The 19,220-nt window shown below is 41.3% G+C and overlaps 1 protein-coding gene across 2 annotated transcripts in view; it reads right to left on the bottom strand.

Annotated features, from left to right (window-relative positions):
* The window catches only part of spata4 (spermatogenesis associated 4), a 56,852-nt gene that overhangs the window by 24,487 nt on the left and 13,145 nt on the right, over positions 1 to 19,220 (bottom strand). Inside the window, exons 4-7 of one of the 2 annotated variants that reach the window (XM_063049474.1) lie at positions 14,437 to 14,657; positions 12,880 to 12,993; positions 9,051 to 9,115; positions 5,439 to 5,596 (exon numbers count right to left, since the gene is read on the bottom strand). In XM_063049474.1, coding sequence (XP_062905544.1) covers positions 5,585 to 5,596; positions 9,051 to 9,115; positions 12,880 to 12,993; positions 14,437 to 14,657 — 412 coding nt within the window. In that variant the 3' untranslated portion in view covers positions 5,439 to 5,584. Of the gene's footprint in view, positions 1 to 5,438; positions 5,597 to 8,802; positions 9,116 to 12,879; positions 12,994 to 14,436; positions 14,658 to 19,220 lie in introns of those variants that run through there. The other variant, XM_063049473.1, reaches the window with a different exon arrangement.

The following is a 19,220-nucleotide window of genomic DNA, read 5'->3' as shown; positions in this document are numbered from 1 at the left end:
GATCAATGCCTCTCATCATCTTATACACATCTATCAGGTCACCTCTCATCCTTCGTCGCTCCGAGGAGAAAAGACAGTCTGCTGACTTGACAGCTTCGGAAATGACTCCATGTTTCTCAAGCACCTTCTGATTTCAGCACTTAGTGGGTTCACAGTAATTTATAAGAACAAGAATTACAACATCAAAACATTTGACTCTGACCTTGATCGCAAATTTGTATGCAGGTCTCAAAGCCCAAGAACTACTTCTCAATGTTCCTTGTGACAGCAGTCTGCCTGCTGGAAAGCTCCTCCCTTTTCCTATCGGAATACTCACAGCTGCCCTTGACCCATGAGAAGCTTTTTTCTAGATAGTTTGGTTTTAGAATTCAACCCAGTATGAGATGGCTGAGAGTGGGAATGTGCCTGGCAGAAAAGAATGGGAGATGGCTCACTGCCCTCATAAAGGGAAATAATATCTGTAAACTGCACATGATTTGACCTCTTGGGAATCTGGATAGACAATGATTCAACAATCTGCTGCATTTGGTTCATTCACCTCACCACCCCACCCTGCCCTGTCCCCACCATTTCACATTTGAGACTCAGAACTGAGCCGGTTGAACAGACCTTTTGTTGGTCAGAAGAAAAAACACAGACTACAAATGACTGAGCAGGAATGAGAGAAGGGCAGTGGAAACAGACAAAGTAGAAGTCTTTGTTCTTGCTTAATGAGGACAGGGATGGAGGCGGCCATTTAGTGAGACTGTCCTTGCAGCCGCCACTTTGTGAACTGTTTGGTTGATTGATTCTTGCACGGAGATAAATTAATCAGAGCAGTTGAACCTGAAGGGTCTCAGCCGAAAACGTGGACTGTTTACGCTTTTCTATAGATGCTGCCTGGCCTGCTGAGTTCCAGCATTTTGTGTGCGTTGCTGTGGCCACAAGGAGTTTCTGATAATGATCTGCTAAACCAATTACAATTTTCAGATAAGAAGCTGTTTTTTTTTAAAATGCAGGCTTGCAGAAGGAACAGCCTGTGATCTGGTTGGCTGGGCCCAGTGTCTGGGGTGACCTGACTAGACTGGTTTGAACCAGTCTGAGTTGGACGGAACAGAAGTCATTACCGAGGTCATGGGGCTGAAGAGAGAGCCATAAAGCAATACTACTTGTAGGCCAATCATCCACTCAGAAGCTGATACAGATCAGTCAGATGATTTTTTTTTTCCCCCAGGCATTACCTTTTCTATTCCTTGACTGATCATGGAAGGTCAGGGAAATTTGGTAGGTGTGCACACAGGTACTTAGTTGTTTAAATTCATGTGCTTGTGAACTGAGGCAATAAAGGTACTTGTCAGTAAGTATAGATTCTCTCTGCAGCAACACACACAAAATGTTGGAGGAACTCAGCAGGCTGGGTAGCAGTAAACAGTTCACATTACCGGCTAAGACCCTTCATCAGGACTGGAAAGGAAGAGAAGTCAGAACAAGAAGGTGGGGGGAGGAGAGGAAGAAGTACAAGGTGGTAGGTGAAGGGTAAACTGGGAGGGGGGAGGATTGAATTAAAGAGCTGGGAATTTGATGGCAAACGGGACAAAGGGCTGGATTAGGGGGAATCTGATAAGAGAGGGCAGAAGACCATGGAAGAAAGCACCCATTCAGATAAGAGGTGGGTAAATCTTGCAGAGAAGTGAGCTAAACTGACTTGTTCCTTGCCTCTGGCCCTGACACCTGGACCTTTTCAATCTGGCCTAGTGCTTAAATTATCCATACCTCTTCCTTGCCCTCTATACGCTCTCGGGCTCCAACCCTGCTGCTTTGATTCCCAGCCATTTCTATTCAGCCTAGCACATAAATCAATCAAATGTCTGGTATTTCCTCACTCTCGGGCCCAGGGCCCAGCCCTGCTGCCTCAGTCCTGCCTCGCCTCACCTCAGTTCTGCTGTATCGAATTGCCTCCAAGTCTACTTCAGAAATGAATAAGTGTTGGCTTATTCCCTACTCTCGGGCCTGGGTCCCAACATCTCGATTCAGCCCGTACATGCCACGCTGCAACTGTCCTGCACCTTCGAGACTTCAGTTCACACCGCAAAAATGTCATGTCATACAGACGGTTCAAAACCTCAACTCTGAAAGGGAAGTTACAGATTATTGATTGCAGTGATCATTTACCAGAAAGACGAGAAAATCTGTGGATGCAGGAAATTCAAAGCAACACACACAAAACACTGGAGGAACTCAGCAAGTCAGGCAGCATCTGTGGAATAGAGTAAACAGGTGACATTTCTGGGCTGAGAGCTTTCTTCAGCACTGAGGGGGAAGGGGTGAGATGCCTAAATTAAAAGGTGGGGGGGGGGAGGGAAAAGCTAGCTAGAAGGTAATAGGTGAAGCTAGGTAGGTGGAAAAGGTCAAGGACTGGAGAAGAAAGAATCTGATAGGAGGGAAGAGTGGACCATAGGAGAAAGGGAAGGGGAAGGGGTCCCAAGGGAAGCAATAGGCAGGTGAAAAGAAGTAAATGGTCAGAGTGGGGATTGGGAGGAGGGTGGGTAATTGTTGTTCAACAGGAGAAAACGATATTCATGCCATCAGGTTGGAGGGTACCCAGGTGTTGCTCCTCCAACCTGAGCTTGGCCTCATTTTGGATCGAGAGGAGGTCATGGATTAACATGTCAGAATGAGAATGGGAATGGGAATTAAAATGTTTGACCACCAGCAAGTCCTGCTTGTGGTGGATGGTACGGAGGTGCTCGACAAAGTGGTCCCCCAATTTATGTCAGGTTTCACCAATGTAGAGAAGGCCACATTAGGAGCACCGGACACAATGGACGACCCCAGCAGATTCGTGGTTGAAGTGTTACCTCACCTTGGGGACCTGAATGGAGGTGAGGGGGCAGGTGTAGCACTTAGGCTGTTTGCTTGGGTAAGTGCCTGCAGGGAGATTAGTGGAGAGGGACAAATGGACGAGGGAATCACGGAGGGAGCAATCCCTGTGGAAAGCAGAGAGGGGTGGGGAGGTAAAGATATGTTTAGTGGTAGGGTCGCTTTGGAGATGGTGGAAGTTGCAGGGGATATGTTGGATGTGGAGGCTGATGTGGTGGTACGTAAGGACAAGAGGGACTCTGTCATGACAGCAGGAAGATGGGGTGAACATAGATATACGGGAAATGGGGGAGATGCAAATGAGGGTGGTATCAATAGGGGAGGGTGGGAAACCCCATTCTTTAAAGAAGAAGGACATCTCAGATGTCCTGGAATGGAAAGCCATATCCTGAGAACAGAGGCAATGGAGATGAAGAAACTGAGGGAAGAAAATATTATTTTCACAGAAAATAGGGTGGGAAGAGGTATAGTCGAGATAACTATGGGAATCAGTAGGTTTATAAAAGATGTTAGTTGACAGTTTGTCTCCAGAGATGGAGACAGAGAGATCAAGAAAAGGGAGAGAGTTGTCAAAGATGGCACAGTGAATTTAAGGGCAGGGTGGAAGTTAAAGGCAAAATTGATGAGATCTGCATGGGTGCATGGGGTTGACCAAAGCTGTCGTCAATGTAGAGGAGCAAGAGTTGGGGAGCATGACCAGGGAAGGCTTTCAACATTGACTGTTCTTCATAGCCATTGAAGACGCAGGCATAGCTTGGGCCCATGCAAGTGCTCCTGGCTGCCCCTCGGATTACCAGAAAGAGGGTAACTAATAAAGTAGTTCATACTTTTCCTTGTTTTGTTAGCTACAGGCAAGTAGTTGCTGTGCTTCACTAGCACTGCCTTAACCAGAAACATCCACCCACAAGAAACATTCTCTCTATATTTCCTCTATCTAGGCCTTTCATTATTTGATAAGTTTCAATGAGATTCCCCCTCATTCTTCTAAACTCTCGTAAGTACAGCACCAGAACCATCATATGCTCCTCATATGTTAAGCCTGGAATCATTCTCATGAACCTCCTTTAGACCCTCAGTAATGCCACCACATTTTTTTCCCAAAACTCCTCTCAATACTCCAAGTTCAGAGTGACCAATACCTTTTAAAGGTATATTGCTTTTATAGTCTAGTCCTCTTGAAATGAATACTAACATTGCAGTTACCACTGACTCAACCTGCAATTTATCCTTCAAGAAATCCTGCACAAAGACTCCCAAATGCCTTTGCACCTCTGATTCCTGAGTTTTCTCCCCATTTAGAAAATAGTTTATGCCTTTATATCTTCTACCAAAGTGCATGACCATACACTTCCCTTCACTAAATTCCATCTGCCACTTCTTTGCCCATTCGCTCAACCTGTCTAAGTCCATCGGCAGACTCTGTTTCTCAACACTATCTACCCCTCAACCTATCTTTGTACCACCCACAAACTTTGCGACAAAAATATCAATTTTGTCATCCAAATTGTTGTCATATAACTCGAAAAGAAGCAGTCCCAACATTTACCCCTGCAGAACACCACTAGTCACTGGCAACCAGAAAGTATCCCCTTTATTCCCACTCTTTGCCTCCTGCCAGTCAGCCAATCTTCTATCCATGCTAGAATCTTTCCTGTAATACCCATGGGCACTTATCTTGTTAAGCAGTCTCATCTGTGGTATCTGGTCAAAGGCCTTCTGAAAATCCAAGCAAACAGCATCCACTGCCTCGCCTACATCAATTCTACCTGTTATTTCCTCAGTGAATTCCAACAAATTTGTCTGGCAAGACTTCCCCTTAAGGAAACCATGTTGACCTTGGCCTATGGAAAATAATCTGGAAATCTATTGTTTATCAGAAGGTGCAGGTGGGAGGTGCTAATGATTGAATTTCTGGGGAATCTCATCTACCTAAAGGCTATTTCAACTGGAAATTATTGTTAGATATCCAATAAAGGTGGCAGTAACGTAGTAGTTAGCATAATGATTTACTGTGGTAGTAACCCAGGTTCAAATCCATTGCTGTCTGTAAGCAGTTTGTATGTTCTCCCAAGACTCGGTTGGTTTCCTCCAGGTGCTCCAGTTTCCTTACATTCCAAAGACATGGGGTTGGGGTTAGTAAGTTGTATGCATGCTATGTTGGTGCCAGAATTATGGCGACACCTGTGGGTTGCCCCAGCACATCCTCAGACCGTTGGTCATTGATGCGAATAAACTGTATATGTGACAAATAAATCTAATCTTTACCTCTACCTTTATCTGTCGACTAGTCGCAGAAGGGCATGTTTGCCTCTTGTCCCAGGGTGTCTAACCCAGCCTGCATAGCCTTCATTGCTATAAAAGCCCCTCAAGTCATGGATTGCAGTCAGTTTTGTCACCCTTGTGGAACCAAATTACTGAGTATATTGATAGCTAAATGTTCGAGGAACCATTCCACATGAACAGTAGCAATGGACTTTCGCAAACAGCTGGCTAGTCAACAGTCACGTTCAAAACCGTCCAACCTGCTTTTCCCAATATGTAGAATGGCCTTTATATAAAGGAAAATAACAACAAAGTACCTGATGTATATCTGGTTGGATGACAGTTGTTCAACAACAGCAGGTATAGTAGCATATTTCATAATATTGCTTCATATACTGCTTGGTGCAACATCCATTTTATTCCAGAAAGGACAGAAAAGCTCATTTTGCAGTTTGTGATGTTGTTAAAAGTGCATCTGAGGATTTAAAAATGTCAAATGTGTTACTGAGAACTGGGGACAGCTATAACCTGCCCAGCTTCCCAACAGACATTACTGGATTACTGAACAATTCTGATCAGATTAACTTAGTGAATGTGCAATTTGCACAAGAAAGACACTACCCTAAACAATTTCTATATATACCTGTATATATTTGCTGATTTGATTGTTAGACTCTCAACACCAATCAGTAAAAATTGGGAACAACGTTCCCTGCTTCATGACCAACAGCCTTAATGATCTCAAGACGATATGCTTAGCCCCTTGCTCAATTCCCTTTATGCCTATGATTGCATGGCTGAGCACAGCTTCAATACCATCTATAATGTTGCTGACCCCACTTTTGGTGGTGGAATCACAGGTGGCGATGAAACGAGAGTCAGATAGAACATCTAGTTCAGTGGTGCTGCAATAAAAATCTCATGATTAACATCAACTAAATATGGAGCTATTTAATCATTGATCTCAGAAAGGGAAATTTGGGAGATTACATGCCAAGTCTCATTGGTGGATCAGAGGTAGAGGGAGTAAGCAGTTTCAAATAGCCGGGCTTTAACATCTCAGATCTCCTGTCCTGGGACTATCACAAGATGTAATCACAATGAAGATGTGCTACCATTACTACTTTCTTAGAAGCTTAAGGAGATTTGCCATGTTGCCAAATACTCAACAAACTTCTACATGTGGACTGTTGACAGTATTCTGACCAGTTGTATCACACCCTGGTATGGCAATTCCAATGCATAGGGACACACAAGGCTGCAATGGACTCAGCCCGGTCTATCACAGGCACAGTTCTCCTGATCACTGACAGCAGCTACACAAGAAGGATTCCCATCATCTAGCTCATGCGCTATTCTCACTGCTACCATTATTCAGGAAGTACTGAAGCCTGATCTCACACCAGCAGTTTCAAGAACAGCTACTTTCCTACAACCACCATATTCTTGAACTGACCTGAACAATGCTAAACCAACCTCTGCAATGAAACATAATGGACTACCACAGACAAAATCTTAGTGCAAAAAGTAAAAACACAGTCTTAGTTTCTTCCCCCTCTCTCTTTACTGTCTTTTATGTATAATTAATATACAACATGCTTTGAGTGTTGTCTGTACCTACATTCCTACATATACCTACGTGCAAGATTCTCATTGCACCTGCGAACATAACAATAAATTCAACTCAACTGTTCCATTGCTTCTTTTCAGACACTGGTTTCGTGAATCATAAGGTCATAATTGTTCATGGAAACAGATCGTCCCACTGAGTCCACAATAACTACCAAGCATCCATTTATACAAATCTTACACTAATCCCAATTCATTCCACTCACATTCCCACTAACTTCTCCCCAGATTCTACACTCACCAATACACGAGGGGCCATCTACAATAGCGAATTGTCTCACCAACTGTTACAAAAATATGGGAGGAAACTGGAGCATCCAGAGAAAATACAGTGTCACAGGGGAATGTGCAAACTCCACAAAGACAGCACTAGAGGTTAGGGTTGAAGCAGCACCTGTGCCACTGATAAGGTATTAAAATCTCATGGTTTAAGCCCACAATTATTTTTCTAGCTATTAAGTTATCTTCCCAACATGTTCCTTTTCTACTGAGAACAACTGCATTGGATTGCACTCATGGCCATTGAGCAAGGTACACTTTTATTAGCACGTGCTTGCCTGGCAAGAGTACTTCAGTTTTCATTCAGTAAATTAAAGTCACATAAAGCCAGGTTTCTAAAACTACTTTCTCTGCAGAATATGCCAAATCATTGAAGCAATCTAGTCACTGTTGTATGAAATGAGCAAATCGATTCGTCCAGAGCAAGATGATACAAGTAGATAACTTTGAATATAAAAATATCTCCCAAGTTAGCCAGAGCGAAAAAAAAATGATACAATGCATTTTGACAAGAAAACTCGCAGATGCTGGAAATCCAAGCAACACACACAAAATGCTGGAAGGACTCAGCAAGTCAAGTAGCATCTATGGAAAAGAGTAAACAGTCCATGTTTTGGGCCAAGACCCTTCATCGGGACTGGGGGGAAAAAGATGAGAAGTTAGAGAAAGAAGGTGGGGGGAGGGGAGGAAGAAGTACTAGGTGGTAGGTGATAGGTAAAACTGGGAGAGGGGAGGGAAGGCTTGCTTAAAGGGATGGATTTTGATGATGCATTCAGAAGCAAAAAGAAATAAAGGTTTGTTTGAAGGGAATTAAGGGGACAAAGATTTCTCATGGATTTGCAGCATGTAATTTATACATGGCATCTAGAGGGTAGGGCAAACTTGTTCAATTATCAAGCTCCATAAATTTTTCAAAATTTATTACATGGTGGTAAGGAAGCCAGTGTTAATCAACAAGAACAATAACTATGGGAAAGTAGAACTTTAGGTCAAGATTGTGAATCATCGAGCTCAGGTTCTGGTTGACAATATAAAGAGGTTAAAAGGTGCATGTGAGTTGAAAAAGGATTGTACATAATTTGCTGCAACCATCAGGTACTGTTATATCATACGCAAACTGTTAATGCTGAAAACATCTTGTGTAAAGGAGCTCATTGCATTATTATAAGCATGTGATAAATGTATGTGTGGGAAAGGGTGGGGTTCCAACAAAGGAGGGTACAGGTTTCCTTAGACCTGTGCATTTTTTATTACCATCTCTACTCAAAGTTGTTGTGCCTTTCTGCACCTTGTGGTGTATCACGTGGCAAAATTGCCATTTCTTTAGCATTTATCTGTTTTTTATGAGGCCGAGATGCTAGCTCGACGCTCAAATCAGCACAGATGGAAAGCATGCAAGGAACTGGCTGGATTTGAACCCGAAACCAATAACCTCGAAGTCTGGTGCAGATACTACTGCACCACCGGCCGGCTATCTCCACCCACTGGATTCCCCTAATCCCATCCTAGACCATAGGTCACTAAATGCCTTTGAAGTGTATACACAATCTTGTGGACAAGTGTTGAGTGAAGACAGGATTATATTTCAGTTCTTAACCAGCTCAGAATTGTCTAGGTTGGCATATGAAGGCTGCCTACTCAGGCTGGGAACTGGAAGTAACTAGTGCATGGGGAACTGCCTGCTCAGAGCCAGAGAGATAATAAACGAGAGAATTTAAATTTATTTACGTGAGACTATTAAGTATCACACACTGCACAGACAGTTATTCTGAAGTAGTCATGACCTGATTTAACCAAAGATCATATCAGTCTATTTGGATGTACAAATGTTTTAAAACATTTTTCACATAATGCAATAACTGAAGTAAAATAGAGTCATATATTGTAATATGTGTAAAGTAAGCTATCTTACAAATTCACTTTTATTGTTCAACAGAGTAGTAGCATTATTAAATGATATTAAACCACTACAAGCCGCAACTTTGATTGCTTGAAGATAGTGACTGTGAATTTCTAACCACCTGTTTCACATTGATTTCCTTGAATAGGACATTGGCTTTACTTCGGATTTCTGAGGCCGTGGACCCTGAAAGAGGAAGGTCGCAAAATAAATAGGAAAATTGTGCCAGAGCTACAGTAAATAATTAGTAAAACCCTTTAAAAATATAAGCCTCCTTTTAAAAATTTTCTGACATTTCTCTTTGCTGTAATGGAATGAGTTGAAAGGATTGTCAATACTAACACTACTAAATTGAAGCAGATGAGGTTTACCAGAATGTTGCCTGATTTCGAGGGCATGTGTTACCATGAGAGGCTGGACAAACTTGGGTTGTTTTCTCTGAAGCAGTGGAAGCTGAGCAGAGATCTGTTGGAGGCTTATAAGATTATGAGACGCATAGATAGAGTAGACAGGGAGTATCTATTTCTCAGGATAGAAATGACAATACAAGAGGGCATGCATTGAAGGTAAGAGGGGGAAGGTGTGAGGGGTAAGTTTTTTACTCAGAGAATGGTGAATGCCTGGAATACGTCACCTGGTATGCTAGTAGAGGCTTTTAAGAGACGGGCATGAATATGAAGAAGATGGAGGGATATGGCATTGTGTAGATAGGAGGGATTTGTTTTTGGGTTTTTTTAATTTGTTTTTTAACTGGTTCAACACAACATTGTGGCTAAAGGGCATGTTCTGGTGCTTTACTGTTCTGTGTTCTATGTTCTATGATGCAATGTTAAGAAGTAAAGTATGACAATCAATTAAGTCAAAAATAATGATCACTTAATGAAATGCATTGCAACAGAATAATGATTAAAGCTTGAGAAACATGAAATTTAGAAGATAGCATTGTTTGAAGTAGACAGTCCGGACAGTACAAGTATATAAAATTCATTAAGAACATGATAATGAAGTATGGTACTTGAAACTGGTAAAGTAGGACAGAAATACTAATTAGGAAATAAAGAGCTGAAAGGAAGGTTTGAAGCATTCAAAAACCCATGTTCCTGAAATGAGTGACATCTGTGACAGGATTTTGGACAATTAGGATAAGGACATCATCACAGGAGTATGTAAATCTGCCAAGGAGCAAATAAGAATGATAAGGAGTAGCTGAATCTGCGAAATAGATGGGAATAGTAACAAATGGAATATAAAATGGATTTTGAAAGGAATGGGACAAGCTTGCTGTAAATCATTTAGTTAGCAGATGAAAGCATTAAAATATAGGATCAGTAAAAACATAACTTGGAAGACGAGAGTCTACAGGTAACAGGAGAGAAGTGAACACATATCAAATTTGTTAAGATGAGGTCACAAGGGAAACTTCCACTGTCATCTTTGTTAAATATTGCTGCTCTGTACTGGATACAACTTAATTCATAAACCTTTTGTAATTGTAATCTATATACCTTACCCATGGTGGTTTGTTGTAGTAACACTCGTTTTGAGTTGGTAAAACAATCTATGAATTGGTAAACCTTACAATTGCAGCAATCAATAACACGGTGGATGTTATCTAGCCAACATCAGATTTTAAAGGTATTTTCAACATTCTTTTTCGGTTAAAAGGGTTATGGGGATATAGCCAGCCTATCCCTGCTCCATTGTCCAATTTTAATGTAATATAGATAGTAAGCATAGCTATGGTAAGGGGAATTTAACATTTCACAATTAGAAAATAAATTTTAAGTTGAAGGCATCATATGTTTGAAGCAGGTAAAAAGAAGTGGTTATAAATGGAAACTATACGTTATGACATGCAAATTTGTAAATCACAGTTAGAAATGTTCCTCCAACTCAATTAATCTAGTTCACATGTTACTCCTTTGAAATCTTCAAATAAATCTGAGATTAATAATCAATAGAAAGCATAATAAAACAAAATCCAAGGGGTGAAATACTACTGGGTTGCCGACAAGGGTATCTGACACAGAGGACAAATTTCAGACATATTCCAACCTAAATCTGCCCCTCTTACTCAATCTAGGCAGTGGGTTGACCATTAATTTCCAAAACAATTACCATCTTTCAATTGCTTGACTATGACTACTGGAGAGAGAGTGAGTGTGAGAGAGTGTGAGAGAGAGTGAGAGTGAGAGAGAGAAAAAGAGAGAGAAAGAGAGAGAGAAAGAGAGAAAGAGAGGAAGAGAGTGAGAGAGAGAGAGAGAGAGAGAGAGAAGACAAGCCAAGCTTCCATGGCAAAGCACACAGTAATCTATAATAAAGTTGAAGTAAACAGCTCTGCCCATGGAGGTGAGATTTTTAAAATTTACCTACCACACATGCAGTGAAGCATCAAACTGTTTGAATTGACTTTAGTTTGCGTTAATAACATCTTTGCTCACACAAGCTGGAATATAGCCAAGAAAGCTAAAGGATTGCATTAAACAGACACTGAAATTGGGCAAGAGGTTGGTAATACGTCAACTACCTCCTCAAAGATCATGCCTGGAGGGCATAAACTATTTATAGATTACTGCTGCTAGCAATCCTACTAACAATGATCCAACACAAATTACAAGCTATTTGGATAGTCTCCACTTGTAACATGACTGTGATAAAAGTAAGCCAGCTGTCCTGGTACACAACTGAACAAATCACCCTCCTCCACGCTTTTCTGCAATTATCCAGCTGAGCTCTATCACATTTACTTAGTTCCTTTCTCCAACATGCTCTTTGATTCCCCTTTCCACTGCTGGCATCCGCCAAATCACCTCCTGCTTCTGTTTCCCACTGACTCGCAGACCATACAACTTGACCTGTAAAGCATAGCGTCAGCTTCTGCATGTATATTGATACAACCTCCCCACCTCACTGGACGCCACAAAGACTGTTCCTGATCCCACTTGATGTTGTCAGAATTTTTGTTTGACTGCAATGACATTGCTGGGACTGGAGTGCTTGATTTATAAGAAGAGACTCAATAAACTGGAGCTGTCTTCCCAGGAGCTAAGGGAATCAAAGGGGTGATCTTGCCGAGGTTTATAAAATTGTGAGGAGCATAAATAAGGTGGGTGGGCAAAGTTCTTCCCACCACTACCACCACCAACCATCCTTCCTCCCCCACCCAAGGTACCAAGGAACAGTAGTCTAAAACAACATGGCACAGGTTTAAGGTGAGAAGTGAAAGATTTAAATGGGAATTGAGGAGCAAGTTTCTCCACAAGATAGTACCGATTATACAGAATGAGCTATCAGAAGAAGTGGTCAGGGCATATAGTAATCACAACATCTAATGGCTATTTCGACAGGACATGTATGCACATGAGACCATGGGTCGGAATGCTATATGGCTCTACTTTTGTTGCACTTCATATAATGCCCAGTAAGCATTAGGATAATAACCACAATTCTGGCCAAAGCAGTATTTCTAATGGAAAACCACAGTGAGAGAAATGGGGAGATGTCAAGATGGAATTCAAAATAAATGTTTCTTAATTATTGTGTTAAAGGAGGAGGTGAGGGGGTATGAATGGTATTCCAGTGCTTAGAGCCTTTCCAATTAAAGACATAGCTGCCACTGTGGAAAGATAATAATTATAAAAGAAAATATACAACAGCCACAAGCTGTCTACTAGCAATCAACTGTCGTAACATATTCAAGATGAACAATAATACCAGACAGCCGAGGTCACCTGCAACACAGTGGGGGGGGGGGGGAGTGGATCTGTTGAATATTACCATGAGATAAAGGAACAGGGTAAGGCCATTCAGCCCATTGAATCTGCTCTGATTTTTTATGGAACCCCACAACGTCACCCCTATTACAATATTATCAAAGGAAAAAAAAATCACAATCTGTACTGAAGTTCAAGTTTTTCAAAACCTAATAGAAAATTGGAATTTGATCTTACTTGATTTAGCTCCTGCATTTCTTTTGTTGACAAAATTTATGCAGTCATATTTCTGCTGAGGGAGTGGAAGTCTTGTTGCTTGCTCTCCCAGTGTAGGTTTGACATTAAAATGCTCTGTAAAAAACAAAGATCCTCTTTTTTTTAAACATACACAAAATCTGATAAAACTAATTAAAAGTAAACCTGGCTATTACAGTAGTGTGCAAAAGCCCCAGGCACATACAGTAAATACAGCTGGGGTGCCTAAGACTTTTGCACAGTACTGTAATTTTATGTATTGCATTGTACTGCTGCTGAAAAAAAAACAAAATTTCATGACAGACGTGAGTGATGATAAACATAATTCTGATATCGGTCTCTTTGAGGACCAAGAGTGGGATGGGGACAGGGACAGGGACAGGATGATCAAGGGGAGAGGGGAGGGAGTGGGAAGCACCAGAAAGACATTCTGTATTGATCAAATAACCAATTGTTTGGAATCAAATGACCTTGCGTGGTGTCTCAGGCCTGAAGGTCTCTGCACCCAAGCCATCCCCGCCTCGACACTCCTTCTCTGCCACTTGTCCCATTCCCCTCGCGTGGCGCTCCACCTTTACTATTTCCGACATCCTTTGCTTCAGTCAGATTTACAGTCTCGCTCTCCACTCCACATTGACAAATACAGTACTGTGCAAAAGTCATAGGTATCCTAGCTATACATAATACTAATACTTTTGTATGGTACTGTGAGTGTAGAATTTTTTCATTAAAATCTTTGCCTTTATTGCGTGAAAGGAAACTGCGTGAAAATAATTTTACATATTCTTTTCCAATAGGCTATTTCAGTCAAATACACTATCAAGTAAGACCAAAATTATACATTGCTTTTTTTTTACTTTCGGAAAGAAGAATATTTAAACACGTCCTCAGATGCTGTATCTCATAATCAATCATCCAGGAAGATGAACACACTAGCTTAGAATGTTACTTATCTGCTTGGTCTTACTGATTTTAAATAAACCTCGCTGTTGTAATGTTTCAAGGATGCAGTTAATAATACTGGTAAACAACAGAATATTTACAATCAATAAAATATCCAGTTGTGTTTATCCAGGTTAACACACACAAAATGTTGGTGGAACTCAGCAGGTCAGGCAGCATCTATGGAAAGGAATAAAGAGTGGACACGATTAAGGGTCTTGCCCTGAAATGTCAACTCTTTATTCCTTTCTATAGATGTTACCTGACTAGGGTGACTTCCTCCAGCATTTTGTGTGTGTTACTCTGGATTTCCAACATCTGCAGAATCTCTTGTTTTCATCCAGGAGGTCAGTGTGATTTATTGAATTTAGACAATTGGTGTTATGTTAATATTTAACACAGGGCCATGTTTTATTGCAAACAAGACCAGATCATGCAAGAGTCGTGGATAAGCATGTAAAGTCAAGAAGTGAAGTCTGCTGATATTTTAACTCTCAATTCTACCTCACTCAAATCAGGAAGGTAACTGCTTATGGAAAGTGCTTAACAACAGTTTGGAAAAAAAAGATGCAAATACAGCTATGTCTATCTACTCACTTGGATTTTGCTGTCTCGCCAGATGTCTTTGTTGCAAATGCAGATCGATAATATCCAGCGCTTTCTGTTTATTTGTGAACTCATCAGGTTGTTCCAAAACCTCTGTCAACTTCAGGTTACTTTGAATGGCATTGGTAGCAGTTGCTCTTGCAACTATTGGCAATTTTTGCTGGTAAGCATAGTTAGTGAAGTTTATTTCATCATCAAGGATGAGCTTTGCTCTAAAAACATGAAATTCAAAGTTCAAAGTAAATCTATTATCAAAGTACATATATGTAACCATATACAACCCTGAGCTTAATTTTCTTGTGGGCATCCACAGTAAGCTCAAAGAAACACAACAGAATCAATGAAAAACCTCACACAAGGACAATCAATGTGCAAAATACAACAAACTGTGCAAATACAAAAAGAAAAATACAAAATAATAATAATAAATAAATGAGCAATAAATATCAAGAACATGAAAGTGAGTCCACAGGCTGTGGGAATGGTTCAGTGTTGGGGTAAATGCAGCTGAGTAAAAGTTATCCCCTCTCATTCAAGAGCTTGATGGTTCAGGGGTAATAACTGTTCCTGAACATGGTGGTGTGGGTCATGAAGTTCCTGTACCTCCTTCCTGATGGCAGCAACGCGAAGAGAGCATGGCCTGGATGGTGAGGGTCCTTAATGATGAATGCTGCGTTCCTGTGACAGTGCTCCTTGTTGAAGTACTTAACGGTGGGGAGTGCCTGACCAGTGATGAACTGTGCAGTACCCACTGCTTTTTGTAGGCTTTTCCATTCAAGGGCATTGGTGTTTCCATACCAGGTCTTGATGTAACAAATCAGTATACTCTCCACTGCATATACAGTATATATAGATGTGACAAGATTATGGTGAGTTGGGACTAAAAATGTAAAGGCTTTTGCAAGTACAGTTCCTAATCAATATTAGGATTAAGAAAATTAATTTTATCACTAAAACCTCTTTTTTAGTTGATTTCAGCCCATTTTCCCACTCCTTGCAAATTAGAGTAAAGGGAGGAAGATAACTCCAGATGTTTTCTGGAGACACCATGTAGACTGAAAGATTTCTGAATAATATTTCCATTAAAGACATAAATGCATTGTACTGGCCAGTGGTGTAGTGGCATCAGCATCGGACTTTGAGGTAAATAGTCCCTAGTTTGGATCCAGCTGGCTCCTTCTGTGCTGGGTTTAGCGTCAAACTAGCAACTGGGCCTCGTAAAAACCGTTGAAATGCTGCAGAATAAAACCAGCAGAGCAGTAATGGCTGGAGTTTCTGCGAAAAATGAGTGAAGTGCAAGACAGGTATATTCTAAATAAGAAGAAATTTTTGAATGGAAGAAAGACACTACCGTAGCTGGCAAGTGAAGTCAGAGCCAAAGTGAAAGCACAAGGAAGCCAAAGCTAGTGTGAAGATAGAGAATTCAGAAGCTTTTAAAAACTTGCAGAAGGAAACTAAGAAGGTCATTAGGAAGGAAACGATGAATTATGAAATGAAGCTGGCGACTAATATCAAAGAAGATACTAAACAACAGGAAGTCTGCAGATGCTGGAAATTCAAGCAACACACATAAAAGTTGCTGGTGAATGCAGCAGGCCAGGCAGCATCTCTAGGAAGAGGTGCAGTTGACGTTTCAGGCTGAGACCCTTTGTCAGGAGTCCTGACAAAGGGTCTCGGCCTGAAACGTCGACTGCACCTCTTCCTAAAGAAGATACTAGAAGCTTTTTTAAGTATATAAAGGGTAAAAGAGAGTTGAGGATAGATATAGAACCAATAGAAAATGACATTGGAGATATTGTAATGAGAGACGCAGAGATGGCAGAATGTGTAATTTGCAACAGTCTTCCCACTGGAAGACATTTGCAGTATAATGGACAATGGACATTCAAGAGCGTCAGAGAAGTGAAGTATGTGCAGTGAAAATTACAACTGAGAAGGTGCTGAGAAAGCTTAATGGTCTGGGGGGTGAATAAATCTCCTGGACCTGATGGAATGCACCCTTGGGTTCTGAAGGAAGTAGCTAGAGAAATTGCAGAAGCATTAACAATGATCTTTCAAGAAACTATAGATTCTGGCATTGTACCGTACGACTGGAAAATTGCAAATGTTACTCCGCTATTTAAGAAGGGTGGGAGACAGCAGAAAGGAAACTATAGACCGGTTAGCCTGACATCAGTGGTTGGGAAGTTGTTGGAATCGATTGTTAGGGATGAGATTACAGAATACCTACAGGCACATGACAAGATGGGCCAATGCCAGCATGGTTCCCTGAAAGGGAAATCCTGCCTGACTAACCTACTGTAATTTTCTGAGGAAATTACAAACAGGGTAGATAAAGGAGATGCAGTGGACGTGGTGTACTTGGATTTTCAGAAGGCCTTTGACAAGGTACCGCACATGAAGCTGCTTAGCAAGATAAGAGCCCATGGAACTACAGGGAAGTTACTGGCATGGATGGAACATTGGCTGATTGGCAGAAAACAGAGAGTGGGAATAAAGGGATCCTATTCTGGCTGGCTGCCGTTTACCAGTGGAGTTCCACAGGGCTCAATGTTGGGACTGCTGCTTTATACGATGTACGTCAATGACTTGGACCATGGGATTAATGGATTTGTAGCTAAATTTGCTGATGGTACAAAGATAGATGGAGGAGCGGGTGGTGTTGAGGAAACAGAGAGCTTGCAGAGAGATTTTGATAGTTTAGAGGAATGGGCAAAGAAGTGGCAAATGAAATACAATGTTGGAAAGTGTATGGTCATGCACTTTGATGGAAGAAATAAACCGGCAGACTATTATTCAGATGTGGAGAGAATTCAAAATGCAGAGATGCAAAGGGACTTGGGAGTCCTTGTGCAGGATGCCCTAAAGGTTAACCTCCAGGTTGAATCAGTGGTGAAGAAGGCAAATGCCTTCTTCATTTCTCGAGGTATAGAATATTTGAGCAGGGATATGATGTTGAGGCTCTATAAGGCACTTGCGATACCACACTTGGAGTATTGTGTGCAGTTTTGGGCTCCTTATTTTAGAAAGGATATACTGACACTGGAGAGGGTTCAGAGAAGATTCACAAGAATGATTCCAGGAATGAAAGGGTTACCGTATGAGGGACATCTGGCAGCTCTTGGGCTGTATTATCTGGAGTTCAGGAGAATAAGGGGGGATCTCATAGAAACATTCCGAATGTTAAAAGGCCTGAACAGATTAGATATGGCAAAGTTATTTCCCATGGTAGGGGAGTCTAGGACAAGAGGGTATGACCTCAGGATTGAAGGACATCCATTTAGAACAGAGATGCAGAGAGGTTACTTTAGTCAAAGGATGGTAAATCTGTGGAATTTGTTGACATTTGTGGCTGTGGAGATCAAGTCATTGGGTGCATTTAAGGCAGAGATAAATAGGTTGTTGATTAGCCAGGGAATCAAAGAGTATGGGGTGAAAGCAGGGTAGTGGGGATGACTGGAAGAATTGGATCAGCCCAAGAATGAATGGTGGAGCAGACTCGATGAGCCGAATGGCCTACTTCTGCTCCTATATCTTATGGTCTTATGGTCTTAAATGGAAAAATTGCCACCTAATGTGCCATAAGGCACAAAAAGGAACAACGATATAGATGCATTCTTTTCAAACAGATTTTTAATTTCATGTGGCAGAATGGAAGCAAGAAATTTTCCTTCCACATTTTATAATCTTACCACAATACTCCTTTGAAAGGATTAGGAGTGGGTTGCTGATGAAATCGGCTTGAAACATCAACTGTTTATTCTTCTCCATAGATGCTGCCTAACCTCCCGAGCTCCCCCAGCATTTTGTGTGTGTTACAAGGTTATATCAAAATTTTAACAATTATTTCCAATAAGGCCCAATGTAAAATAACTTTATACCCAACTATTCTTGGCAGAAATATTTCTAGTCACTCAATGAATTTCTAACATGGTTTCGCACATAATCACCTCTATTTTCACATCAAACACTTGGAAAAAAAAATACATCTGAAATTCAGACTGTTGCAAACTACAGCAAGGGAAAGTGATCTTAATGAGCTATAGAATCATTCTTACAAAACAATGCTACGCTTTCTTTGGCCTTTACACTACTTGCAAAGAATAAATGCCAGGAGAGAGTTTAGTGGGGAGGGATGAATGGACAAGGGAATCACAGAGGGTGTGATGCCTGCAGAAGGCTGGGAGTAGTGGGGAAGGTAAAGATGTAATTGGTTGTAGGGTCCCATTGAAGATGGCGGAAGCTGCAGAGAATGATGTGTTGGATGCAGAGGCTCATGGACTGGTAGATGAGGACAAGAGGAACTCAATCCCCGTTAAAGCTGCGGGAAGATGGGGTGAGCACGGATGGCTGGAAAATGGATGAGATGTGGGTGAGGGCAGGATCAATTGTGGAGGAAGGAAAATCTTGTTCTTTGAAGAAGGAGGACATATTCTGATGTCCTGGAAAGGAAAGCCTCATTCCTGGGAACAAATGCATAGACACAAAGGAACTGAGAGAAGAGAATGGCATTTTTGCAGTTGACAGTGTGGGAAGAGATATATACTAAGGCAGAATACGTATTGGTCCTTCAATCTACACCTGGCATTAATGTGGTACCTGGCTGTTACGGCAGATGGAGCTAAGTTGCTTGACACCGGTCACTGGCCCTTTTACTATCACAATGTTTTCATTTCCATTCTTGGAATAATCATTAATGTCCTCTATTTAAATAATAGGAAGGCAGAAATCATTTAATGGGCAAGTGGAATCAACTGCATGCATCCTTTTGTTTG

The sequence above is a fragment of the Mobula hypostoma genome, chromosome 5 (assembly GCF_963921235.1).
Source record: "Mobula hypostoma chromosome 5, sMobHyp1.1, whole genome shotgun sequence".
NCBI classification, from domain to species: domain Eukaryota; kingdom Metazoa; phylum Chordata; class Chondrichthyes; order Myliobatiformes; family Myliobatidae; genus Mobula; species Mobula hypostoma.
The sequence above is the reverse complement of the archived record's forward strand: the minus strand, read 5'-3'. Positions and strand labels throughout refer to the sequence as shown.